The sequence below is a fragment of the Nycticebus coucang genome, chromosome 3 (assembly GCF_027406575.1).
Source record: "Nycticebus coucang isolate mNycCou1 chromosome 3, mNycCou1.pri, whole genome shotgun sequence".
NCBI lineage: Eukaryota > Metazoa > Chordata > Mammalia > Primates > Lorisidae > Nycticebus > Nycticebus coucang.
In genome coordinates, this window is record NC_069782.1 from 143,674,140 (window position 1) to 143,701,966 (window position 27,827).

Here is a 27,827-nt window from a genome sequence, read left to right on the forward strand (position 1 = left end):
TCAAATACTGAATATTCTTTTGTGATGAGAACATTAGAAATTTACTCTCTTGGCAACATTGAAATGTACAGAACTCCATTATTAGCTGTATTTTTCATGCTGTGCCATTGATAAAAAAAATCATAATTATTCTTTCCATCTGAGACTTGTACCCTTTGACTGTTGTCTCCCCTATCCCCAAACACCCCAGCCTCTGTAACAGCCTTTCTATTGCATGAGTTCAATTGTTTTAGAGTCCACATGTGAGAACATGAAGTATTTTTCTGTGTTTGGCTTATTTCACTTAGCATAATGTTCTCCAGTTCCACCCATGTTGTCCCAAATGAGAGAGCTGTGATCCCATAACTTGACTATTGTCTACAGTGCTGCAATGAACACAGGAGTGCATACTAATTTCAAATCTTTTGTGTAAACATCCAGAAGTAGGATTGCTGGAGCACAGAATAATTTTATTTTCAGTGTTTTGAGGAACCTCCATGCTGTTCTTTATAACGGTTACACTAATTACATCAATAACGTACATACTAAGAAACATGAGATGCTTTTTCATTGTGGTTTTAATTTGCATCTTGCTAATGACTGGTGATGTAGAGCATTCTTTCCTCTCTCTGTTAGCCATTTATAGGTCTTCTTTTGAAAAATACTCAGGTCTCTTGTCCATTATTAATTAGATTATTTTCTTTCTCCAAAGGTGGTTGAGCTCCATACATATTTTGGATACAAATCCCTTATCACATGTATGGTTTGCAAATATTTTCTCTCCATCCTGGGTTATCTCTTCACTCTGTTAATTGTTTCCTTCAATGTGCAGAAGGAAAAATCTTCATTGCTTATATGATGGACCTTCAGAAATGGATATCATTTTGTCAGAAATTGCTGAGGAAAAGGGCATTCCAGTTGGAAACAGAGTCAAAAGTTGTGTCTGGGAAATATGAACAGTCTAGCTTGAATAGTCTAGCTTGACTTAAGCAAAGGTTTCAAAGACAGAAAAGTGAAGTGGGCCATCCAGGTCGCAAGGAACCTTGAATGCCAAGGTAGAAGAACCTGAAGGCAGTTTCTAAAGGTCACTGAGGGAATGAAAGCTTTGTGCATAGGGGAGCTAGGCAGTCAAGGCCAAGTTGCAGAAAATTAATTTGGCAATGATAGACAGAATGGGACACAAAGGGGAGAGCTGAGTGATATTGATAGTTGTGCACACGTACAAATGACCCAGTTTAAAATTCTAATTGCTTTCTCTACATGTTCTTGAAACTTAGGAAGACCATTCCATGAAATTAGTTACTCATAAGCCATCAAAAGCCATGGCATGATCACCCTTCAACAGCTGAACTACCAAAAGATGGGGAAAATAACAAACCACGTGAACTCCTGTGTTTGAATAATTCTCATTTGAATGAGAATCATGAAGTGGAGAAGTAAGCTGGCTACACTGATCTCTATTATTTTTCGGTTCTATTATTCTTCGTACACAGTGGCAAACAGACATAAACTTAGATGCCATGTCTAGGGTTGATCAGTATACAATAAAATGTGACCCAGAAACAAAAGCCCAATTCTGTGATTATGTTTCTACCGTCAGATATAGAGAGACAAACGCAAAGATGACAATGAAAATGTTATCTGTGCATGTTTTGACATAGCCCCAGGGCTTTGGAAATCGCATCTGCTGTGTGTGCCTGCCTCTCTGCTCTGTTTGATGAGTGTGAGGGTCCAATAAATTCATCTCCTCCCTGCATTTTGCCCCTGTTTAAAAAGAATTAAAACATCCTGGTGCACATCACAAAAGACCATGCAAGGACCGCAGTGAAGGTTTTTGACAGCAGGCGTGTCTGCACGTAACCTCTGTCCCAGGAGATTTGTCTCCAGCTCAAATAACATGTTAGATTTAAGGCTGCCTGATCAGTTAATTGACATACCATTCCAAAATCCATGGGTATACTGAAAATATAATGATTTATCATCAGACATCTTGATTTCTAAACTTAGTCACACACTTCACGGCTGGTTATCTCATTTCACAGCTTTTCCTTTCTGAAACCAGAGAAGGAAGGGGTTTGCCTTCCTCTAGTATTTATTCTTCTAGACTATAGCAAGCCCAATGTTAGGCAACAACTATCCATTATGTGTTGGCTACTTTGCCTCTTCCTTGTTTCAACAATGTAAGTGATCTGTGGTTCAGGATATACTCTTTGCTAGCTACAAATGCTAACAAAGCTGAGTTTTAGTCATATAATTATTCACAGAGTGTAACAATAAACATGCCCCCCACACACACACCTGCCTCAGAACCCAAAGATGACCATAATAAACATGCCCAAAGACATAGATTAGGGGTTTTCATGATTTTTTTTTTTTAAGTGCATTCTGCTCAGGTCAGTGTTTAACTGAGCAGGTTTGTCTGCTCAACACCTTCCGATAGTTGCCACCTTACTCAGAGCCAAAGCCAAAATCCTTTTTTTTTTTTTTACTATAAATCCATAGTGATCAAAACAGCATGGTACTGCACAAAAGCAGAGAAGTAGATGTCTGGAACAGAATAGAGAACCAAGAGATGAATCCAGCTACTTACCATTATTTAATCTTTAACAAGCCAATTAAAAACATTCAGTGGGGAAAAGATTCCCTATTTAACAAATGGTGCTGGGTGAACTGACTGGCAACCTGCAGAAGACTGAAACTGGACCCACACCTTTCACCATTAACTAAGATAGACTCTCACTGGATTAAAGATTTAAACTTAAGACATGAGACTATAAAAATACTAGAAGAGAGTGCAGGGGAAACCCTTGAAGAAATCAGTCTGTGCAAGTATTTTATGAAGAGGACCCCCAGGGCAATTGAAGCAGCTTCAAAAATACACTACTGGGACCTGATCAAACTAAAAAGCTTCTGCACAGCCAAGAACACAGTAAATAAAGCAAGCAGACAGCCTTCAGAATGGGGGAAGATATTTGCAGGTTATGTCTCCGACAAAGGTTTAATAACCAGAATCCACAAAGAACTCAAACGTATAAGCAATTAAAGAGCAAGTGATCCCATCGCAGGCTGGGCAAGGGACTTGAAGAGAAACTTCTCTGAAGAAGACGGGCACACGGCCTACAGACGTATGAAAAAATGCTCATCATCTTTAATCATCAGAAAAATACAAATCAAAACTACTTTGAGATACTATCTAACTCCAGTTAGATTAGCCCATATCACAAAATCCCAAGACCAGAGATGTTGGCGCAGATGTGGAGAAAAGGGAACACTTCCGCACTGGTGGTGGGAATGCAAATGAATACATTCCTTTTGGAAAGATGTTTGGAGAACACTTAGACATCTAAAAATAGACCAAAATCCTTATGATGGTTTGCAAGACAGCACGTGACCAGTCCCCTGCCCTTCCCCCTACTGCCCGTTCCTGACTAGAGGCCTTTGCAGTTGCTTTCCCCCAGTGGGAATGCACGGCTTATTTTCTCCAGGCCTGGTCTGGGTTTAAACGTCATCTTCTCAATGAAGCCTTCCCTGATCACCCCCATCCCACACTCTCCACCCGCCCTCCCTTTGTTTTCTCCAGAGCACTCATCACCACCTGAGATGCTGCGTATTTCACTTATTTATATCCCATAAATATAATTTTTACATAAATAAAATAGCATAACTCAAGATGTAAGCCTCCTAGTAAACTCCCACTGGCATGGATTTTTTAAAAATCTGTTTTGTTCACCACTGCAGCTACTGTTCCAAAGATAGCAGGTGCTTAATAAATATTTGTGGGTTTGGTGCCCATTGCTCAGGGGTTAGGGCGCTGGCCACATACACAGGGGCTGGCAGGTTTGAATCTGGTTGGGCCTGCTAAACAACAATAACAACAACAACAACAAAATAGCCAGGTATGTGGTAGGCGCCTGTAGTCCCAGCTACTTGGGGGGGCTGAGGCAAGAGAATCACTTAAGCCCAAGAGTTTGAAGTTGTTGTGAGCTGTGATGCCGTAGCACTCTACTGAGGGCGACATAGTGAGACTCTGTTTCAAAAAAAAAAAATTATGGAATGAATGTACTAGGTGCTAGTCACACAGAGATGACTAAGATGCTGTTCCTACCATTCAGGTAGGAATAGTATCCATGAATATTGCTCCCCATATAAAGTCAAGCCTGACAAATGATCTCCACTAAGGGCTCTGACAGTCTGGATCATTACCAACTCTTCTTTAGAGAAGTAAATTTGAACACTCTCTGTAATAAGTGCACATATATAAATAGTCTGGTTTAAGCAGATCACAAAAACCCAAGAAAGATTAGGAAATGTGTTTTAACAACTTAGGAAGGTAAAAATGTTGATAATATTCTCCACAAAGCTGAAGGTGGAGAGAACGCATCCGTTCTGTCATAACTTTGTCAATGCTCAGAACCTCCCACAGCACTCTGCTGAATTTTAAAAATACATTACATATGACAACAGCTTCCTATAAAACATCGCTCTCCCAGCATTCCACAAATGATATGTTTCCTCTAAATACCTTCCCTGTCTTATGACCTAATCAAACAATAGGCAGTAAAAATAACTTTTAAATAAATTGTTCTAACAGACATTAAAGTCATATTTTATAGATTTCATTTAACATCCTAACATCAAATATTCATAAAGAATATTATTCCTGCAATGAATAATGCAAAAGTGTCATTATGTTTACTATAAAAACAACCAATAAGTGTGTAAGAGTCTTTCCCCTTGACTTCTCTATTAATAATTCCTTGTCTTAATTGAGTAGGATGTTGGATAATTTGCCTATGGTGATTCTGAAGACCGAAATGCTTGATGGAGAATCTGCCTTAACTACCACATTTATCCAAAGGAAGGAAAAGAAAAACCTTCAGTCACTGATGCATTACTATGAAGTCAGCAAATACTACTCTGAATGAACACCCAAACAGGTAACCTCATGTCCTGAATTTGCATTTTCTCTTTGCCAAATAAACATCTGGGTTTTGCTTTTGTACCAGAAATACATTAGGAGGCATGGGAGAAAACAAAGCAGATACTGACATATTTCTAGTCCTTTCTACTCTATGTAAAAGATGGCATTAAAATTATTTTATAAGTTGGATGTGATGGCCTTATAGTAAGACTTATCAGTCAATGCTTCTAAATAAATTCATTTAATAAACTTAGTAAACCTCATATGACACTTTTTAAAAACAAAGTAGGCCCTCTGGTAGTTTTACATTTGGGCTTCTTGACTAGGACATGTCAAAAATGATGTGTACAACAAAATCACATGTAGGGAGAAAATGGAAGTACAATGATTATAACTGCTCTGTTTCACTAGTAAACTTCTCATTTGTGTTGGCTTCAGAACACCAAACCCATGGCAGGCTGCTCAGAAATTGCCTAGGCCCTCCTTGTAAACCAGGAGTGTGTTTAATCAGATCATGCAAAACAAAAAGCCCCAAATTCTAGTGCCATGACTGAGGATGGCAGTCAGCTCTTCTCCAACCGCTTTGCCTGAGCAACATTACATAAGAGACTGCCAATCTTTGCTTCTGTTTGCCGAAACTCCAGCCAAGATGAAGCATTACAGGAATTTAGTCATGTATAACTGAGTCATCTGATCTGGAAATTCATTTTTAGTTTCAGGACTTGGAAGTGCAAGAGTTTTCCAAGATCATCTAGGGAATAGATGGGAATAAGGAACAGGGAATGGGGATCCAGGAGCAGTCTGTGGTATGGTGTGCCCACGGTCACACTGCTGGGGGGAAGAGCTCATGCTAAAACTCAAGCCTCCTAGCTTCTTGTCCAACTCTTTCTCTTTCTATTGAGAGATTCCTAGGAGAGAACCTTCTCCCCTCACTCCTTCACCCATTTTTTTCACACGTTTACTCCATCAAACTGTGAATTTCTTAGATGCCAACCTTTCTTCTCCTAATTCTCTCCATAACTGTTTGTTAAAAGTCTGCTGGGCTTCAGGTCCTGGGTAGGCTAGTGCTGGGAAAACACATGTGATGCCTGGTCCCTGGCTTCACAGCATTCACAGTCTAGAAGGGGATGGGGCCACCTAGGCAGACATCTCTCTACAATGCAGTGTGCTAAACACTAAAATTAAAATGTCTTGGTAAGGGGAAAAAGTGTAGCTGTTGGAGGAAACAAAGTTATATGACCAAGGTCAAGTGTGCTTATTAGAGAGTCAGGCAGAAAGGAGGCCCCCAAAGCAAGGCTCTGATTGAATAAAGGGGAGTCAGAGAGGCAGGGCAGGTGAATCTCCAAGAAACATTAACAAAATGTTCACTGAAGTCAGGTGTCTGAGCACCAGCATATATCCAGCTCTATGTCAGCGTTTATCACTCTAGACAGCTTTGTTAGGGAAGGGAAAAATGCTGAGATGAATGAGTTAATTAAACGGCCAGGTCCAGTCCAGCCACATGCTTATTGTCCTCCTTTTCTGCAGTCAGTTCTTCTCAGCCTCCAGGAGCAGAGCACACCCACTGGGGTCCCTCCTTTCCTATGGTAAAGGTGTGACAATGTCACGTTGGAGAGTCTAAAGTTAACCAGAACTTAGTGTCATTCCCACAAACTGTCCAGAAAAGAGACAAAGTCTCAAGCCAGACTATGTTATGGAGTGTGAATTTTCCAGAAAGCAGAAAAATGGGAGTGATTGTGCCCTTCCAATTTCAAGTATTCCAGATAGCAAGCCAAGGTCCAATGTGCCTCTGGAGACAGGGACTATACCATACTCATTCCTATATCCCTTACACGCGGTACTAAAAGCTCTCCGCACGCATCTGCAGGACAAGCAAGTGGATGTCGCCCTCAGCACTCTCCAGGCTGCTTTGTGCAGAGAGGAAAAGTTCAGCGAAGTCCTCAGGTAAGAAATGACACTGACACCGTCAAAGGTTCTGCCATGCTTTCAAAAGGCACCTTGATCATATCCCACACCTGTCTCTGCCTCTGCCCCTGTCATCTGCTGACTGAACTTTCCTGGTACCGTGGCAGGTTCAAGCCAGCTCTGCTGTGGCCTTGTGAGAATTAACAAGCCAGAATGCTGAATGTGGTATTTTTAACCCCACAGAGCTCTTCTCATTTTGTGTAGTTATAGGTATCCATCTTGCTTTCATGATTTGCAGGCTTTGTGTCCTGTTTAGAAGATCAGGACACTCTTAGGTTGTTTTGTTTTTGAGATAGAGTCTCAAGCTGTCCCCCTTGGTAGAGTGCCATGGTGTCACAGCTCACAGCAACCTCAAACTGAGGCGATTCTCTTGCCTCAGCCTCCCAAGTAGCTGGGACTACGGGTGCCCACCACAATGCCCAGATATATTTTTGTTATAGTTGTCGTTGTTTTTTTGTTGTTGTTTGTTTAGAGACAGTTTCACTTTGTCGCCCTTGGTAGAGTGGTAGTGTGCCATGGCATCACAGCTCACAGCAACTTCCAGCTCTTGGGCTTAGGCAATTCTCTTGCCTCAGCCTCCCGAGTAGCTGGGACTATAGGCACCCGCCACAATGCCTGGCTATTTTTTTGTTGCAGTTTGGTGGGGGCTGGGTTTGAACCTGCCACCCTTGGTATATGGGGCTGGCGCCCTACCCACTGAGCCACAGGCGCCGCCCACTGTCATTGTTGTTTTAGCAGGTCCAGGCTGGGTTCAAACCCGCCAGCCCTGGTGTATGCGGCCAGCATCCTACCCACTGAGCTATAGGTGCTGCCAGACACTCTTTGGTTATAAATTCATCGATGTTTTCTTCCGGGAATTCTATTATTTAATTTATTTTTACACTTAATTATTTAATACATCAGGAATTTTGTGAGTGTGTGTGTATAAAAAAAATTAAGGCAAGGATCTGGATTAATTTTTTTCTAAACAGTCAGTTGCCCCAGCATTAATTATTGGAGTAGCTATCTTCTTACATTGATTGTGAAATGTCACTTTCACTATAAATAAATCTCATAATAGTTTTGACTGTACTATAATATTTTCCATTTTTGGCCCTAATTTTTCTCCAATATTAAACTGTTTTAATGATAGTAGCTTCATATCATATTTTAATATCCACTGAATTAATTTCCCCTAATAATATTTCATTTCTTTAGAATTTCATACAGTCTATTCTGTAAAAAGAATAATCACATCATTTTGCCATGTCCCCTGGAAGATCTTGCCAGTATTTTAGTTGGGATTTCAGTCCTTCTATGGAGAGATTTAGGGGAAATGAATATTTTTACAATATTGGATCTTATTATTCAAAAGTATAGTATTATATCATTTAGCTGATAACTTAATGACTTAAATTTTTTATGCATCTTTAGTATAGTTTGCTGTTTTGGTTTTTGTAGAGACGGGGTCTGACTCTGTTGCCCAGGTTGGAGAGCAGTGGAATGTGCAGCCTTGAATCCTAGGATCCAGGGATCTTCCTGCCTCAGCCTCCCCAGTAGTTGGGACTACAGAAGCCCACCACATCTGGCTAGATTTTTTTATTTTTTATAGAGATGGGGGTCTCACTATGTTGCCCAGGTTGGTCTCAAACTCTTGGCCTCAAGCAATCCTCTAGTCTTGGCCTCCCAAGGTGCTGGCATTATAGGCATGAGCCACCACACTTGGCTGCTCAGTATAATTTTTAAATATTCCTTATCTTGTGCCCGTATGATACATTTAACTTCAAATGTTTTATTCCTTAGGCAGGAAGATCACCTAAGCCCAGAAGTTCAAGTCTGTAGGAAGTTATGATTACGCCACTGCACTCCAGCTTAGGCAACAGAGTAAGACCCTGTCCCTTAAAAAAAAAAGTTTTATTCTTAATGTTTAATGTGTTTAAGTATTATTTTTAAAATTCTATATACCATTTTCTGTGCTTACAATTCTTTCCCACCACTTCTCCCTTGAGCAAATTCTGATCATTCTTCAAGGTCCCATTCAAAGGCCACTTCCTTTGTAAAGTCTTCCTCGGCCCCACATCCAAGTGGGATAGACCAGTGTCCTTCCTCTGTCTTCCTGCAACATGTCATACGTAACAACACCATGCCAGTGGTCCCATTGTAGTGTGACCTCTCTAGACAGGCCCTTACCCTCCTTCCGTCTGGGAGCTCTGAGAGGAGAGGAACTAGAGCCCTCTGTGCTGGGCTCACAGAGACCACACTGTGATTACTGTAATCACAGAATACTTTGACCTCTTCATATTTCAGTAGTGTTTTTTCAGGGCTAACAATAATAATTGATAAATGATAGAAATTGAAATAATGAGATGACAGGTTTATTTTTTTCCCTAAGCACAAGCCATGTTTAAAAATGCAGAAAATTATCCCACAATGAGGAGTTATAAATAATTAAGAAAGAAAACTGATACATCCTTGTCCTGGTACGTATTTCTGCCTCATATAAAGAGGCAGTGGAGAGAGCACACTCTGGCATTAATGAGACCTGAATTTTAATTCTTGGTCAACTGCTTATTACGAGATAATGATCTCAGGCAAGTTCCTTCACTTCTCCACGCCTTATTTTCTCTGTCCGTAAAATGGGCATAATAAATATCTTCAGAGTAGGATGTTTAAGAGACATCTCCGAGGTCCAAATTGTTTGATTTCCCCCCAGAGCTGCTCCCCTACACTCCTCATCCCAGGACATGGCATGCTGTCCTCCCGGCTGCTGAAAGAATTGGAAGTATCCAAGAGTCCCCTTGTTCTTCTTCTCCCAGCTGCCAACCCGTCAGCAAGCCCTGTAAGCCATTTCTTAGAGATTTGTCCAGAATCCAGTGACTTCTCGCCAGCTGCTCTCCCACCATCTGGACAAAGCCACCACTTTCTCTTGTCTTAACCCTCACAGGGGCCTCCTAAGTGGTCTTCCTGCTTCGCCCACCCGGGCCCCCGCCTATTTTCCACAAACTGACTGAGCCATCCTTTTAAACTACTTCAAATTATGTCACTGCTCTGCTTAGAGCTTTCAGAGCTCCTATATTGCTCAAGTCTTCAAACACATGGAAGGACCAATTTGATAACTCTCTTCCCCCACCAATCCTTCATCTCCATCTCCCAGCCTGCACGCAGCCACACTGGCCTCCCTGCTGGTGCTAGAACATGCAAGAAAGACCTCAGGGCCTTTGCATTGCTCATCTCCCTGCCTAGAAAACCGTTTTACCTACACCTGGATGACCCTTCACCTCCTTTGAGCCTCTCCCCACATAAACATCCCTTTGTCAAAGGGTCCTTCCATTATCACCTCATAGAAAATAGCACCTTGCCCACCCCCTCATCTCCCCAGAGCTCTCTATTCTACTTTGCAGTATTTTCCTCCCAGTGCTCACCACGGCCCATCCTATGTTTATTTGGCAAATGGCTGTCACACCCCAAAACTTAGTAGGTGTTCAAGTAATACTGAATGATTGGATAAACTAATACACTCTAATTCTACAATTTATAGAAAGCATGGAGCCACAGAATAGAGTCTCCTAAAATAAGCAGTCACTAAGGAACTGGTGAGAAATCTACCCCATCTCTGTCGCCCATGCCCATTACTCACCCAAGTGCTTAAATGACTCAGAATAAAGATTCCCTTGTTTTACACAGAACAACAAGAACAAATAAATCTCCCTGGAATCCATTAGAGATTGCCAACCTGAATCTCTTTTCCACTTGTTTTAAACTTTTAAAAATGATGGCTGTTTCCCCTCCCTCCTTCTCCCAGACTTGGGGACTCCTCTCCTTCTGTTCATTCCCATTTGGAGCTAGAAGCCAGAAATAGCTGTGGACTGCATTGTCCTCATTTCCCTCCATTGTTACGGCTCAGTGCTCTGATGCTTCTCTATTGTGGGTGTTTTTAAAATGAATTCCCAATAACTTGCGAAAGAAAAGCACCAATATACACTCTGGACACAGCCTAGAGTAAAAATATACTAGAGAATATTTTCTTTAGGAAAAACTAGTGAAAAATTGATCCTAACACAGTTACATATATCACATCTAATATTATTTTCTTACGTAATAACTTTAAAGACCTAATGAAAGAATACATTGTACAGAATAAAGGATCCATTTATTTCAGTTTGTTAAAAATGTGAAAACAATAATTATGCAGATAGGACTCTTCCTCTCTTTTTGGACAATCAACTCTAAAAAGTTTCCTAATAGAGGATTAAAAGTCATATGCTCTCCAGTCAATCATCAGGTAATTTGTGCATACCTAACTCACGACCCTTGCTTTCATTGTTATTTTAATACAAAGCTCAATAATACAAAAGACTTCACAGGTTCATCTACCAAATAAGTGCTCACCCACCCAGTAATTATTTTTTTAACGGACAACCTTTTTTGTTTTTGGTTATTCGATCATTTTTCTCAACAAAAGAATATAATGTACTAGAAAAGATAAATCTCCAATACATTAGCAGAAAGTCATCAAGTAGGTTGTGAGTTCAAGAATAATCAGTAAATTGAATGACACATTTTAAAGCTGCTTGAAACTGAATTAACTAGAAATGAGCCACTCCTATAAAATGATTATACAGGGACTGAACATTTCCTTCCCCCCATACTTTTACTCCAGATAATTTGCCCAATAGAAGGAAACCATTGTGTGAATTCACTAAGAAATAAAGAACAGATATTACGAAATCTTATTTGGGTTTGACTTTATGCTAAATGTCATCGGTCTACAGTAGTCATTGTATCTAAGCAAAATTTGCCACTTGGAGAAAAAGGCAGAAATGTACTGGATTGAATAGGAGGAGTTAGCCAGCCCAGGATTTAAATTTAAATATTGATATAGGTAATCTATGTGTAGTTGTTACTACAGGCAGATATTCAGCTACTGACCACAATTCTATCTTTTAAGAGTAAAGAATACATTGACACCGAAATGTACACTGGCTAGATATACCATCAGTTACAAAGGCCACAGTGCCAAAAATCTAGCATAGCCCAGTACACATCTGTTGTCCCAGCATCCCACAGGGTTTAACATTGGTCCTAGACAGAAGCAACCCAGGTTGAATGATAACTTACATAGTATATATAAAATACATGTTTAAAGGTAAGCAAGGAATCTTGATCAGCCCCTGTTTGTCCCAGCCTTAATCAACCACAAATTCTAATGCCCTTTAATATTTCTCCACCCCCAAGAGATTGCAATCCTCACCCCAGAGTGCTCTGTAAGTATTTGTTAAATGACTTCATTAATTAGTATGTTAGCATCCTTGGCCCAGGAATGAATAGGATTTAGAATTAATCTGGATTCTGTAGGAGGGAAGTTCAATAAATACTAGCTGATTGAATGTCAATGAGAAAAGCTGAGAATTCAACACTGCTATATTGTCAACTTGCTTGTTGTCAAGACAAATTATTGTTAGTTCTATTCTAGGAAGGAGGGGAGAGTAGAAAACATATCTTTTCTTAATTGTGGAATCTCTTTTATATCTAGTATGAATTGCAACCTCACTGACTTCTATTCTCAATAAGGAAAAAATGGGATAATTCAGTTTATTTTAGCAAATATCTGTTATACTGAAATCCTTTATTTCCGTGTTCAATTTTAAGAACAAAATCAATAATCTTGTTTAGTCTACATCAATCCCTCTGTTGCTCTCATCACTTCTCTCTCTCTCTCAAACCTTTAAAACAGTTTTCTCTTCAGTTCATACATGAGTTAATTTTGGCCCCAGGCTGCTATCAGTGACAGAATGATGACATTTGAGTTCTAGACCCAGAGGATTCACAAAGGCAACAAGGAACGCACCTTAATTGGTGAGGGAGACAGTAAGAGCTAAACATGGGAGCTTCCCCTCAGAGCCTGCAGGAAACACAGGCCTTGCTCTATATCCATGGAGTGGAGTCACAAGTGCCTTTCTAACATGGCCACGTCACCAAGATGAATGAATGAGATGGGGGAGGAGCCATAGGAGAAGACAACAAGGTTTAGAATGCTTCCTAAGGAGTTAAAGGAAAGTGGACAAAACTGGTATTCGGGGAGCACAATCTGCTGTGTATGGTCAATGCTGCGTGTTTCAAGAGACAATAACTCCACTATACTATTATAGTGAGGGCAACCTGTGCCAGCCAACTCTTTGTGACATTATAAAATACAACAAGTATAGACAGCTAGATTTTAGATGAAAGGTGTTTGACTGAGCCTCTAAGAAGGCTCAGTATCTGTCAATGGGATGGACAGATGGATGCCAGGTATTCCTAGAGACCACTGCTATAACCAGGGTGAAACACTGGCCACTGCCATTCTTTTTCCCTTTCTGCTCAAGCACAGGGGAAACCAGTGATGATGCAGATAACGGCAGTCACAAGAGGAGAGGAGTTCAGATCTTAATAAGTGTCATCTTGTGAATGGAGCAGCAAAATGACAAATGAATAACACTCACATGGATTAAAATTAGAGAAGAATCTGAAACCACAGCCTCATAAATAAAGAAACATTTCCTTCATGTAAGACAAGAAAGACTAATTTACCATCTCAAAGAAAATGTTCCATGAAGTTTACAAAATTTCATCTTTCAGATTGAAATGCCTCTATTAATGAGTGCTGATTTCTTTTTCCTCCCTGTATGTAAAAATAAGATCAGTCAGGGATAACACTTCTTCCTGGAAGAATGGCCTCCCTTTGCCTCTTACTTTAGGTCAAACACATTCCTCCACTTTCTGCACGCAGCCTTCCTGTGTGCCAGCATTCTTAGAACCGGGATGCTCTCCAGTGACAGGGACAAAACTAAAGGTAAGGCTCATGTAGTCTATTCCGTCATATGAAAGGGAAAACAAGAGAGGGCTTTGGGCAAGATTTTTACCTAAATGGGAATTGTAGTCAGAATAAGACACGATTTACTGCAGCCATAATTTGGCATTAAAACAACACATCTAATGTTGTAGGTAGCAGAATAATTAGGCATGAGTTATTCTGGACATACTAAAGGGCCTCTCATCTCCTTTCTTTACACCTGTACTTGTCTATTTAGGAAAAACTCTTTTCTTTCTTTCCTTCTTTGAAACAGGACCTCACTCTCTCACCCAGGGTGGTGAAACGGCCCAGTCATGGCTCCCTGCAACCTCCAAACTCGTAGACTCAAATGATCTTCTTACCTCCGTCCTCCTCAGATGCTGGGACTCTCAGCATGAGCCATTGTGTCTGGCAGAAGAAAACTTTTGATGTAAAGGCTCACTAGTCTTTCTTCATCTTCCCTGTTTTTCTTCCCCTTTTGCTGTGATTTGAAGGCATCCACCAAAGTCCCCATGTTGGAAACGAATCCCTACCACAATGGTGTTGAGAAGTGGGACCTCTGAGAGGGGATGAGTGAGGTATGCACATGACTTTCCAAGCACACATACCTCAGTTTGATTTTCTTTGGGGCAGCGATTAGGTCATGAAGGCTCTGCCCTCAAAAACGAATTCATGCCTCACCGCAGCAGTGAGGCCATCTCTCAGGAGTGGTTCCTCTCAGGAGGGTGAGCTGGGCCCCCTTACCCCTCCTGCCCACATTCTCTTTTATCCTCGCACTTTCTACATGGGATAACGAAGGAGAAGGCCCACACCATGATATTGGACCTTTCAGCTTCTAGGAATGTGATGAATAAGTTCCTTTTTTTTTTTTGGATTATCCAGTTGGTGGTACTCTGCGGTGATTTTCACTGTGTGCTGTCTGTGCCACGAGAGGATCTTAGTTGTGCGGCAAGAATTTTAAAGATCATTGACTTATTTTGGAAGGAAGTTCAAAGCACAGTAAGCATATTCTTTTCCTTAACTCTTTATTTTTTTATCAACATAATTGAAGTGTGCCGCGGCAGTTTATAGGACCAAGCATGCCATGAGATAAAAAAGGTTGGAAAACAACTGCGTTCGAGTGATGCAAAATAGGTCCTGAAACCTCCCGCTCACCCATGTTTCTCCTAATGTTCCTTCTGATAGGAAAGCATACCCTGCAGGCTCCTCTCTGCCAAATTCCTTCCCATCCTTCAAGGTCCAAATTCTATCTCCTTGTTGGAGTGAAGCTGTCCTCGTCATGCCAGATACAGCTAATTGACCTTCCCACACCAGTGCAATCATTCCTCTGTGATAACCTTTATTACATCATATTATTGTCAGCTGTGCGCATAACTTTCCACACACACACTCAGGGTGAGTTCCTTTGGGATGGGGAATAACCTTTTTTGGTTTTTGTTTTATATACCTAAAAGAATATACCTAAAAGGCATTGTGTGAATTATCTAAACTTCGGAATAAGATCAGAAAGACATCTGTATACGTGTGTACATGCTCCTAAAATCAGTTATCCAAATAAGAAACATATTAATCCTTGAAATGCACAGACATGGACACACACACTGACTTTGTGCCTATCGTTCTAAGAATGGGTCTAACAATTGGTTTTTCTACAAATCCAAGGACGTGTATATTAAATGTATAAGAATAGTTGCCTGTGGAAAATGAAACGAAATTAGGTAATGGAAATAAAAATATGTTAATCCACAAATTAGGCAAGGGGAGGGCCTGATGGACTGATGATAATGGTGAGCTGAAACCTGAGAAATATGATTAACTCAGCCTTCTCCATGCAAGGTCTCAAAAATTAAAAAATAAATGTAAAGCTGTTCATAGATACAATGTAGAAACAATTCAACCTTCTGAAAGTCTTTTCAGAACCATATGATACTCCCACATGTGAGATAATGATGTCCAGAATTATTTCTCTCATGTAAAATAAATCTATTTATTGCAGCAGAACCCATAAAGGAATTCTAGGAAATGTAGTGTTTTGCTGTTTGGATATATTTTTAAATATCAAAATTAATAATGGCTAAACTTGGCTTGCAAAGATATCATCTCCTTTCTTCAACTTGATAAACTGCTTAAGAGTTCTGCAACTCAAAGAGAAGAAAAACTGCAGCTGAAGTAGGCCAGAAACATGGCCCCCACATCCCACCAAAAAAGAACTCTGAGCACATGAATGCTTACATCACTATGAAAGAGACTGATGAAGCTACAGTGAGGCTTTAGAGGCACAGAATTACAGGCAAGTAAGAGAGAAGAAAAAAGATGAAGCAGAACGGAGGTCTTCCCTTTATCAGCTAGCAAATACATAAAGCCTACTGGGAGCCCCGAAGCTCAGGAAATCAACAGAAAAGGAGGGTGGCTCTTACCTCTGTAATCCCTCTGCTCCGCGTCCTAACCTGGGCCCCTGTGAATGAGCCACTGTCTAGCAGAGGGCTTTGCTGCTACTCTAGAAAGCTGACCACAACCCTCACCATGTCTCTGTCTCCTGCCCACCACTGCCCAGGACTCTCAGCTCATCTGCAACCAAACTCTTCATGCCAAAGTTAGGACGCCTGAGGCTGGTCTCGTGAGCCTCATCTTTGTCATTCCTGCAGTCTCGGCCATGGAAAGGACTGGCCCCCATCTCTGTTCCTTCTCTCTGCCCGCCCATCCTTTTCTTCCCTGTATCTCTTTCTTTCTTCCATGCATATCTCACCATGGACAACCTTCCACTGTGCTCTGGAGCCACAGACCCTTGTCAGGCGTTTCCACTCCACTGACATCTGGTTCTCCTCCCCTTGCCAAATGTCAACCTGCAGCAACCTGCTTCCTGGGTTCCGTGCTCATCATGTTTCTTTTTCACACCCTTGTCCCTTGGAAAGCCCTTCCCTCTGTCACATCCTTTTTCTTCTGGCTAAATCCAACTTATTCTCCAAGGAAACAATTCTGCTTTCTCTAAGAAGCCTTGCCTGGTTTCACACCTCCCTACAGCTATATGCAGTGCCACTCTTTGTTTTACCATAATATCTCTCTATCCTGTATTATCTTCTCTCTCCGCACTCAGTGTATGCTTTTATAAATACATATGTGTTTGTCTTCCCCACAAAATGTGAGCTCCTTCAGGGTAGATACTGGGTCCTGTTAACCAACTTCTGGCATGTAACAGGTGTTCAGTAAATGTTTGCAGAATAAATAAATGAAAAATCTATGTCCCTAACTGCCATGTATGAGCAGAAAATGAAGTGGACATTTTTCCTTTACTAGATTTCCTCTCAACTTACTAAGCTATACATACTTGCTACTAAACAACACAAAGATGTATTCAAAGAAAAGCCAATTATCTTTTGACTGAATCCAGATTTTACAGCACAAATCCTTTTAATACTGACATTGTCAGAATTTGTTATATGTCATGCATGCAGTAGGTATTTACCATTTATTGAACTGGACCCAAAGCTAACCAGATAGAAACTGTCCAGAGGATGTATAGAATGCACTGTTTGCCATGCTTTATTCCCAGGATGTGGTAGGAAGGGAGTAAAAATGGGAAATTCTCATCTTTAGTTTCTGTTTCAATTTTAACTATTCTGACCTAACATTTCTAGAACACACATGTTTTGAGTTATTGCTCTGATAGTGCAATGGAATTTATCCACACACACCTGGACATTCTGTCCCCTCCCTGCTCCAAGTCTCAAGTGTCTGAAAAGCTGGGAAGCTCATGGCCTGATCTGGGGGGAACCTGCAGCTGTGGAACCACATGTGGCCCTCTGGATCCTCCTCTCTTCATGGCCTCTTCAGCTCTATTTGTCCAAATTTACCCCCCCCCATGAGTAACTCCATTTTAACTTTGACAATTTTCATACCTGCAAACCTAGATATTAGAAATAATCAGAGATCACTTTTAAAGTAAATGGGATTTATCTTTCCAAGGGCATAAAGGGGTTCCTATGGATATGTTAAGGAGTTAAGTAGACACATTAAGTTTCTGGTCCTAAAGACTCACCTCTACTTTCCCATGAGAGAAGACACTGAATTGGAACCCTACAGTGAAGCTCATAGCTTTGACATCTTTTATTAAAAATAAATGACAAAATAAACACTTTCTCAGAAAAGCTCGATTCAGTAACTATTAAGCACGCAACTAATCATTTAGAATTATATTTTTAAGCACTCAACTAATTATTTAGAATTATATTTTTCCCAGATTGGTGTAAATAAAAGGACTTCATAAAAATATAAGAAAAATCCCCAGTCATTGGGCAGTATCTAGGAAATTGTGGTTTTCAAACCCAAAATAGCAGGAAACAGACTAGGAGTATCAAGTTAACAACATCAAGCATCAGCGACCTTGTTTCCCTCACTTTGTCATTACCAAAGGCCCGTGAAGGTGTTTCTAAATGTATTGGGAATTCCAAATTACTTATCGAGGATTTTTGCTTTAAATCCCATGTATAGAACATTTTCTCTCTCATCTCAGCAAATCAATGATCGTGATGTCTATAGGACTAATAATAGAGGTAGAAGAACAAAGGGGACCTGATCAGAACATGAAAGGCCTGGGCAGAAATCTAGAGCTGTCATGTATCGGGTAAGTTATATGATCTCTCAAAACTCTCATACAGTAATTGATATTTACTATCATAGATTTCCCCCCATAGATTAGTCAGACTTTAAACTGTTAAGTACAGGCTTGCCAACACGAAGTTTGAAGGAGAAATAAGATAACTGCGTGAAAGGTCTATATCTGACTTCAAATCATCCTATTTGAAGCCAGGTTCATGAAAAAACATATGAGAACCTCACTCTATTCCAAACTTTATAGCTCCTCTCGAATGGCTGAGGCCATCTTCATTTCACATCCTGGGATAAACCTCAGAGACCCTGTCATAAGAGAGGCCAGAGATTAAGTGAATTAGGTGTCACCTAATGAACTGGATGCTTCCTAGGAAATACCAAGGTTCCGAGGCGTGACTTGGCTCTGAAAGTGTGCAAGGCTCTGCACTAAGGGGTTTGCTGAATCAGAAGTGGACTCCGACCCCAGAGAGCTTCACAGCTTATGAGAGATATTCTCCACATGTTCCTGTGGTACTTAGGACAAAGGTCAGGACCAAAAACCTCGGTTTTAGTACATAATTCAGAGATTCTGCAGTCGGAGTCCCTCAGACCCCATCCAGCCACACGCCAAGTCCCTTACAGTTGTACCTGTTGCACCCTCTTTTTTCCTTTCTGTAATATAAACAAGTTATGAGGCATGATTAGGCAGGTAGCATCTTGGGGCCCCTCGGCACCGCAGTAGCCTGGTATCTACAATGTAAATTCGGTCATTCCATGCAGCCTTCCCCACCTCATTTCCAGGTACAGAAACAAACAACCTCACTGCCAGAGCAATCATCAATCAAGAAGATCAGGTTCCTTGAAAAGAAATGAAACATTCTGGATAGAGATTACTTTATTCATTCTATGCCCCAGGATGAACTCTGTAAAGCAGCACTTAATTATCCAACACATGTTATTAAATTCCTAAGCTCCCTCCAAAAGGCAGGGTTAAAACTTTCTGAGCTTAAAAAATAACTCTGCAGCTCCTCTGACAAGTTGTCTTTGCGTATCAAAAGGGGCAGAACTTGCTGCTTTGCAAAGACACTTTCTAAAAATAATCAATACTGTCCTTACATGCGTATGGTAAAGCAACCAATTCCCTCCATTTTAATTGCTCGCAAGCTGCACAATGACTTGATCTCTTTAATATTTCACTCATAGTAGCAGCCACTGAGCTATGACTAACCCACTCTCCCCAGCATCATCATTGGCTCCAGATGGCAAGAAATACATTCCCTTCATTCTTGCCTGAAAAGCAATTCGGATTTTTTTTCTTCTGCCCATTTCACCTGCAGTAATTGCTTTACTCTAGGAAGAAAACTGGCGCGGAAAGAAGGGGCGATGAACGCAAAGGCGAGTGCAGGTGGGGAATTTACTTTTCTTGTAACGGAGTGTAAGTACTGCAGCTTTAAATCGTGCTGCATCAAGCCTGGATTCCATCACTAAGCTGCAAAATGGTAACAAGGAGGAAAAAATACCTCTTCCTCCCTCCCGGCCAGCCCTCCAGCGTCTTCCCAGAGGACGGGCAGCGACAGTCCCATCCCCCAGCCTCCCCCCCAATTCCCCGCCCAGACGTGCAGCTAGTTCAGGTGAGCTGGGCACCACCGACCTTGGCCCTTGGGCTTTCCCCACATCCGGGGATCAAGGTCAAGGGCGAGGCCTCCTCCTTCACCCCCTCCGCCCCCCAGCAGCCAGAGCCTAAGGGTCCGCTGCCAAAGTTTCGGGCCGGGGTGCGGCGGGCACGGCTGTCGCAGCCTCGGGTCCTCCCGCACCTGCTGGGCCCGCCCTGGTCTGCGCCCTGCCCTGCAGGGCCGGAGCCCAGCTCGGTGGACCCTGCCCACCTGGGCACACTCACCTCTTGCGGACATGGTTCAGGCAGCAGGAGCCGAATCGCGAAGGCGAAGGAGAAGCCCACAGGGCGTGGGGAGGAAAAAAATCCCCAAAACGCGCCCGCACGCACACGCGCCCGCCCGGCCCCGCGGCCTCCGGCCGGCAACGCAAAAACACCTCCCGCTGGACACCTGGCCGCCCGCTCGGCGCAGCGCGGCCGGCAGGCGGGGACGCAGCGGCGGCGGGGACCGGCCGGGAGCGGCAGCGCTGACACCCGCGGCCAGCGCTGGGCGGGGCCGCCTCCTGCGCCGGGGCCCACCGGGTCCAGCGGCCGCTCTGCCGCGGCGCCGGGCGGGGCTTTGTCCCCCAGCGAGGTGGGGTGCGCGATAAGAGTCTGTGTCGTCCCCTGTCCTGATCTGGCTTCTTTACAACAATAAAAATAATGTTCTTACTAATGGCTGTCCGGCTTTCTGCCTCGGTCCCAGAAAACGCACCAAGAAAGAGCTGCTCTGTTCCTTTCCTAAAGGATACCCTCGGCAGGACAGCGTGGGCGACGGTCGCCTGAGAGGGTTGGCCCTCAGTGGAAAAGCTTTGGCGACCAGCGAGCCCCTGCAAGCCGACCCTGATGTAAGAAACCCTGTGGGCTGGGTGGGATGAGGCACAACTTTTCTTCCTGAGACCCTGGAGGTCAGGGACTTGTTACCCAGCACTTGATCTTGAGTCAACAGTCAGAGAAGGTCTGTCTGTAAACACGTTTGGTTTACTTCAGCAACTCAGAAGCGTCAGGGCTGGGCTTGGATGGGGAGCTGAACACTCTAAACAAATCCACTTTGTCTATAGGTCAAGACAAAAATGAACAAATACAAGAAAAATCTGACTGCCCTTGAGGGTTGTCAACTAGTGCTTGATGCTAGTAAGCAACATAACAAAAGCCACCAGGTCCAGAAGTTCTCAGCTGAGAAGACAGGCTCTCGCGCTCACTGGCTTCTGTGTTCTCCACGCCTCTGTACACTCCGGTAACAGATGTTCTGTTATTTTCTGTATTGGCGCTTTCCTAATCTATCCTGATATGATGGGAATTGTATAATAGGTATGACAATTCTGAAATATTCAAAGAATAAATGAACATGATTCTTTGAGGAAAAATAATTGGTTGATAATTGAGCATCATTGAAAAAAGTTCAACCCGCCAGGCCTGGTGGCTCACGCCTGTAGTCCCAGCGCTGTGGGAGGCCGAGGCGGGTGGATTGCCTGAGCTCAGAGGTTTGAGACCAGTATGAGCAGCAGTGAGCCAGAGTAAGACCCCATCTCTACTAACATCAAAAACAGCGGGACGTTGTGGTGGGCATCTGTAATCCCAGCTACTGGGGAGGCAACGAGACAGAGCATTGCCAGAAGAAGAACTTTTAAAAAAAGAAGAAAGAAAATGAACAAAAAACCAAGAGTACTTTAAACGAAGAAGAATGAACAAGCAAGCTGAAATTAACAATAAAAAAATTTTTAAATAAAATTAAAAAAAAGAAAAAAAAGCTCAACCAAAGGATCGTATGGGCAAGACAATCCTAGAAAAAGGAAAATAGTGAGAATGAAAATTCTCAAATTCAAATGCCAGCTGCAAAAATCGACTTGTTATTTATTTATTTATTTTTGAGACAGGGTCTCTGTCTGCTCAGCTAGAGTGCTAGAGTGCCAGAGTGCAATGCTGTCATCATAGCTCACTGCAACGTCAGACTCCTGGGCCGAAGGGACCATCCTGCCTTAGCCTTCCGTCATGCCTGGCTAATTTTTCTATTTTTTGTAGAGAGAGAATCTCACTTTTTCTCAGGCTTATCTTGTATTCTTGGCTTCAACTGCTCCTCCTGGCTCAGGATCCCAAAATGCTAGAATTATAGGCACGAGCCACCATGCCTGGCCGTTATTTATTCATCTTGACAGTGTCTCTTTCACTGTCGCTAGGTAGAAAACTTGCCAATAAATCACAATCCAGTTGCTTTATTCTCAAAACAACTCTTTCCCACAACCCTCTCTTACCCAAACATGATCATAGGAATCGCCTACGTGCTCTGTTTACATCCAGCCTCCACCTGCTCCAGTTTACTCTGACCACTGACTTGAGAATAGTTGTCCTATTTATAAAATGACATCTGCATACTCCAAAACATCCAGTGAGTCCTACTGATCTCCAGATAAAGCCTCTACATTTCCAAGTGTCTTCACCCAGCAATTAATTCATCTGACAAAATTTTACTAAACACATACTATGTTCCCATCATACTCTGTGCCTGTGTCTAGAGCAGGTACAGGGTTACAATGGAGAACAAAATGGACATGATCCATGCCCACATGGAGCTTAAAGTCCACTAAAATGTTAAGGTCTTTCATAATCTCCTATTTGTCCAGCACCATCCCTAGCAACTCCCCTAAGCAATCCCTATACTATACACAAACTTTCAACAACACCATGTGTTCCCTGCCTTTTCTCATTTTCATTGTCATTCCCAAATGCTCTCCTCCCAAACCAAATTAGCTCATATGACATCTAATGAAATGTTATCCAGCTACCTTAACCCACATGGATCTTATTCTTTCAACTTCTGTAGCATGTATTTTCAGAACCACCTATTTTTATTTAATACACTGCTCCATGTTGCTGTTTAATGGCTTTGTTGTGTGTGTTTTCTCTCTTCCCAAATCTCCTTGAAATTAGTGACTTAAAAAGTCTTGAACTGAATTTCTTCTGGAAGGATGTTATGAAGCATCAGATACCATACTAGTAAGATGGAGAGATCCCAGAATTGCATCACTTTCTACTTTTATCCTTGAAATTAATATCTAGTCCTTTTTTCTAACTGCCACAATAGTTCAGTTCCTTATAATCTGACACCAGAACTATAGATAATATATCTTACTGTTAAAATATATATAATTTGTTTATATTTTGGAGTTATGATATTTCAAAATACCCTTTTAGGGTCAATCACATCATTCCAGAATCTCTTTCTATAATCTTAGAAATCTGAAACTAATTATTCCAACCATAGAGCAAGGAATACCTCCTAATGGCTGCCTCATCTGAAACAACTGAGAATACTTTTCAAATCATTGTAAAAGCAAACTGTAAAATGCAAAGAATTTGAGGAACGATATTAAATGCCATCTTTTAAAGTCAGAAAATAAAGTACAGTCTATTTGGTTGAAACTATAAAGAGAAATTTATGTAGATCAAAGGGAAGAAACACATTCCAGTCTGTGTTTGAAAAAGAAAAGTTCATATTTTACTCTTGCCAAAAATATTCTTTCAGTTTCTAATGCAAGGGAAGTTGGTTTATTGACATGTTCTGATGGAAGGAAAATTAGTACGGTTATGAGGTTTTTCTTTTGTTTATTGATTTTTTAAATGATTGAATATTGTCTTATTTTCACAGATTTTTAGCAGCTGGTTCACCACTTCTCATTCTGAATCTAAACTTCTCATAAGTAGCATGAGAATAACTCTGCTTTCTGAATAACTTCAAGTATTTTTTAAAACGCAAAATTAGCTACTCAATAATTGTCAAGTATCTTTACAATACCTATAATGTAGCAGGCAATGAGGAAAACATGGCAAACAAGTTAGTCTCAGTCAATATACATACGAGATAGGGAAGCTAAACCTGAGATTCTTCATTAAGCCAGGCATAAAGAGGTTAAAATGACCCCATGTTAGTAGTATCACTGGCTTCGAAGAGAAGCGAACTTTTTAATAAAGGCATCCATCCCAATATAGATCAACTAAAGCTTCTAGGCCTTTAGGCTAAAATCAAGTGTGAAGATCAACTAAAAGTAAGGACTTAATAAAATATCACCAAATACAGAAGAAAATAATCCACTCTTGAGTGAGAGTCACAGAAACAACCTATAACAAATATAGAGACTAGCTTAGATACCTAAATTCTAAGATAACAAATACAAAACAAGAGATGAAATAAATTAATAAAGAAACAAAAATCACATGTCACAAAACTGAGTCTATCAAAAATAATCAAGTAAATTTCAAAAAGAATCAAACACAAATAAAAAATAACAACTGTTAAAATTTTAAAACTCAATGGATAGATAAAACAGAAAAATAAAGAAATTAGTGAATTAGGAGGTAGACCTTAAAAATTACTTGGACTACAGCTCTGAAACATGAGGAGATATATATTACAAAAGAGGGTTAACAGAGGATAGCATGATAAAGTCTAATGTGTTAGTAACAGAAGTACTACAAGAGAATTCACAAACAGAGATAAGACAAAATTTGAAGGAAAAAACAGCTGAGACTATTATAGAAAGATATCAACAAAGGAAATAAAATATATATTAAATAGGATGAATAAAAAGAAATCTAGATCTAGACACATTCTGAACAACACTAAGGACAAAGAGGGGATCTAAAAAGCAGTCAAGGAGAAAGAACACAGCCTAGAAAGAAATAACAGATTGACAACAGACTTCTCAATAGGAATGATGAAAGTGAGAAGATGATGGAATTTTGGTTAGTCATTTAAAACTGTGTGATCAATAAAAACATCTTTCCAAAATGAAGGCATGAAAAAGATATTTTTAAGATGAACATACATCTACATTCTAACAGAAGTTCACATTGTTTATATGTAAATGCATATGTAAATATAATTGTATAGAGAAAAATGACCCCCGTTCAAACCTAGCCCCGGCCAAAAAACCAAAAAAAAAAAAAAAAAAAAGAATAAGAAAAAGCTTAATTTGTTTACATACAGAAATATCTAACTAATATTAATACATTTGAAATGATAAGTGGTTCTTTGAAAAGGTTAATAATGTGAATAACCTTTAGTGAAATTGATTAAGAAAAAAAAGAGAAGGAATAAATAAACGATATTAGAAATAGAAAGACACACTTAACTACAATTAGAGCAGAGTTTCAAATGAAATTATGGACTAGAATTCTGTTTCTGACCATAATAAAGTGAAAATAATTGGAATTGCCTTCTCAAATTAAACAACTAAAAAACTGAGTAAAATACACAAAACAACTAGGCATTGGATAATAGGCATCTTAGAACAATGGTTTTTGAGAAAAGAGAAGCAAACAAGCTGGGTCCTATGAGTGTCTTGGCTTCTAATGAGAAGAAACTCGTAGGCCACAGGTACAGAGAGGAGAAACCCAACAGAACTCAGTGGCCACAGTCCTGAGAGGCTGAGGTGGACGGAGGTTGTGAGGAAAGTAGCTAGAATAAAAAAGTCACAAGAATTTGCACAAGGGTCCTCTTTTAGAAAAGAAAATATATCTGAAGCAAAATTTTACCAAATGGAATAAACAGCAATTATTCTCTTCAGAATAAAAGATCAGTGAGAATGAAGCAATCCATAAAATCCACTGAAAGTAAAACACAAAGAAAAAAACATTGAAAAAAAGAAACAGAGTTTTAGTGACCAATGGACAAGAACAAACAGTCTAACGTACTTGAATGTATAATTTGAATCCTGAAAAGGAAAAGAGATAAAATATATTTGAAGAAATAATAGAAGAAAATATTCTGAATTTGAGGATAATATTAAGTGCAGTTCAAGGAACTCAATGATTCCTAAGCAGGATATACATCTACGTACATAGAAAACAAAATACGCCCAGTATCTTGTAAAGCATGCTAGAATAAAAAGATAAACTACATGCAAAGCAAAAAGAAAAGAAAGCAGACTTCTTAATAGAAAATAAGCAAACCAGAAACTAATGCAAGATTATTTAAACTGACAAAAGAAAAAAAAAAACTGTCTAACTAGAATTCTATATCCAGCAAAATCCTCTCATAACATAATTTTTTTTTTTTTCAAAAAACAAAAGCTGAGAAAATGCATCAGCAGATCTATACCTTGAGAATGTTAAAGGAAGTTCTTCAGGAGGAAAGAAAATGATATGAAAAGAATCAACAGAACCAGACTCAGATATGACCTGGGTTTTGAAACCATCAGACAGACTTCAAAATAATGATAAATAATATATTAAAGGATCTGTTGGGAAAAGCTGACACAAAGAGATGGGGAATTTCAGCAAAGAAATGGAAGCTACAAGAAAAGGCAAATGGAATTCTACCTATAACAAAGAGGAGAATTCCATTAATGAACTCATCAGTAGACTGCACAGATATGAGGAAAGAATTAGCAATCTTGAGGATAAGTAAACAAAGCACGGTATAGTCACATGTTGAAATATTATATATAGCATAGCAGCTATACCCAGCAACATGGTTGAATCATAATAGCATTAATACAAGCATTAATCATTCAGAGATACATATCTGTATCATGAATTGTTTGTAGAAAGCAAGAGAATTCTTCAAACCACACTACAACTCAATGAGGCCGCAGTCTCTGCTGTGTCCACAGCTGACTGGACTGGGATGAGGACCTGACCCAGATCCTATGTCTCTAGATCCCCATTTGAGACAGGGACTATCTTTTTTTTTTTTTTTTAATCTTCTCTAAATGCATGAAGGAAGATATCACCCAAAATCTTCACCACTTCCATACTGAAACTTGTTTTGGCCTCCTAATTGTACCCACCTGTCAGAAACTTGAGTAATTTCATGATGAACATTAATTTTATAGTGTTTGAAGGTGGAATATACTGCTCTGCTTGATATCAGTCAGCTTTTTGGGATGTAGGTCCTGAAGGCTACTATTCTACCCTTTAATAAATAGTAAATGCTTTATTTATTGTTATGTGGTACCCTTACATAATGAAACTGTTTTAAGCAGAGGGTTAGAAGTTTGTCATCCAGTTTGCCGGAAAAGTTACAAAGATTTTGTTAGTAACTTGGAAAAAAACTGAGAAAAATTGTCAAAGTCAAAGCACAGTAAGAAGTAATCAAGTCCAGACACAGCCCAGAATGTAAATCTTGAAAGGCCTGTGATCTAGACACAAAGGCTAGTGGAAGCATTTGGTAGAGCAGAGCAGAGATGTTACATATGTCAGATGCAGGCTCTGTCATCAAAGGAAATCAGTATGAGGGAAATGAGGCAGAGGTAAGAATGGATTCTATCCCCCTGCAGGAGTTAGGCAAAAAAGTACCAGCTTAGGCCAGATGGCTCACACCTGGAATCCTAGCACTTTAGGGGCCCAAGTGGAAGGGTCACTAGAGCCCAGGAGTTCAACCTGAGCAAGGACAAGATTCCCTCTTTCTACAAAAAATAAAAATAGAAAAATTATCTTGGTGTAGTGGTGCACACCTGTAGTCCCAGCTACTTAGGAGGGTGAGGCAGGAGGATTATTTGAGGTCAGACTGGGCAATCCAGTGAGACCCCATCTCTACAAAAAATTAGCCAAGTGTGGTGTTGGTCTAGCTTGGGAAACAGAGCAAGACCCTGTCTCTTAAAAAAAAAAAAAAAAAAGTGAAAGTACTGCCTGTCTAAAAATGTCTAGTTTTCTGAAAAAAAAAAAAAAAAAAAAAAAAGACAGGATATTCAAGCAGCTTGAGAATTAGATATCTATCTAATTCAGTGGGATATTTGAGAGATAAGGAGTGGCAATTGGTTAATTCTAATCATCAAGAACTATTCATCTGTTGTTGAATGGTGTTTTTTTAGTTCCAACAGAGAGGTGAGACATATAAAAAAAAATCCCATAGATAGGACAGAAACATTAGCCATAGGAAGCTCTCCCTGTCCTGTCTCACTATGGGATTATTG

General features: G+C 40.5%; 1 protein-coding gene across 1 annotated transcript in view; it reads right to left on the reverse strand.

Annotated features, from left to right (window-relative positions):
* Nucleotides 1–20,428, reverse strand: part of ABLIM1 (actin binding LIM protein 1) — a 316,427-nt gene extending 295,999 nt beyond the window's left edge. The window contains exon 1 of the mRNA XM_053583776.1: nt 20,161–20,428. Coding sequence (XP_053439751.1) covers nt 20,161–20,173 — 13 coding nt within the window. The 5' untranslated portion in view covers nt 20,174–20,428. The remainder of the gene's footprint in view (nt 1–20,160) is intronic.
* Between the last annotated feature and the right edge of the window lie 7,399 nt (nt 20,429–27,827).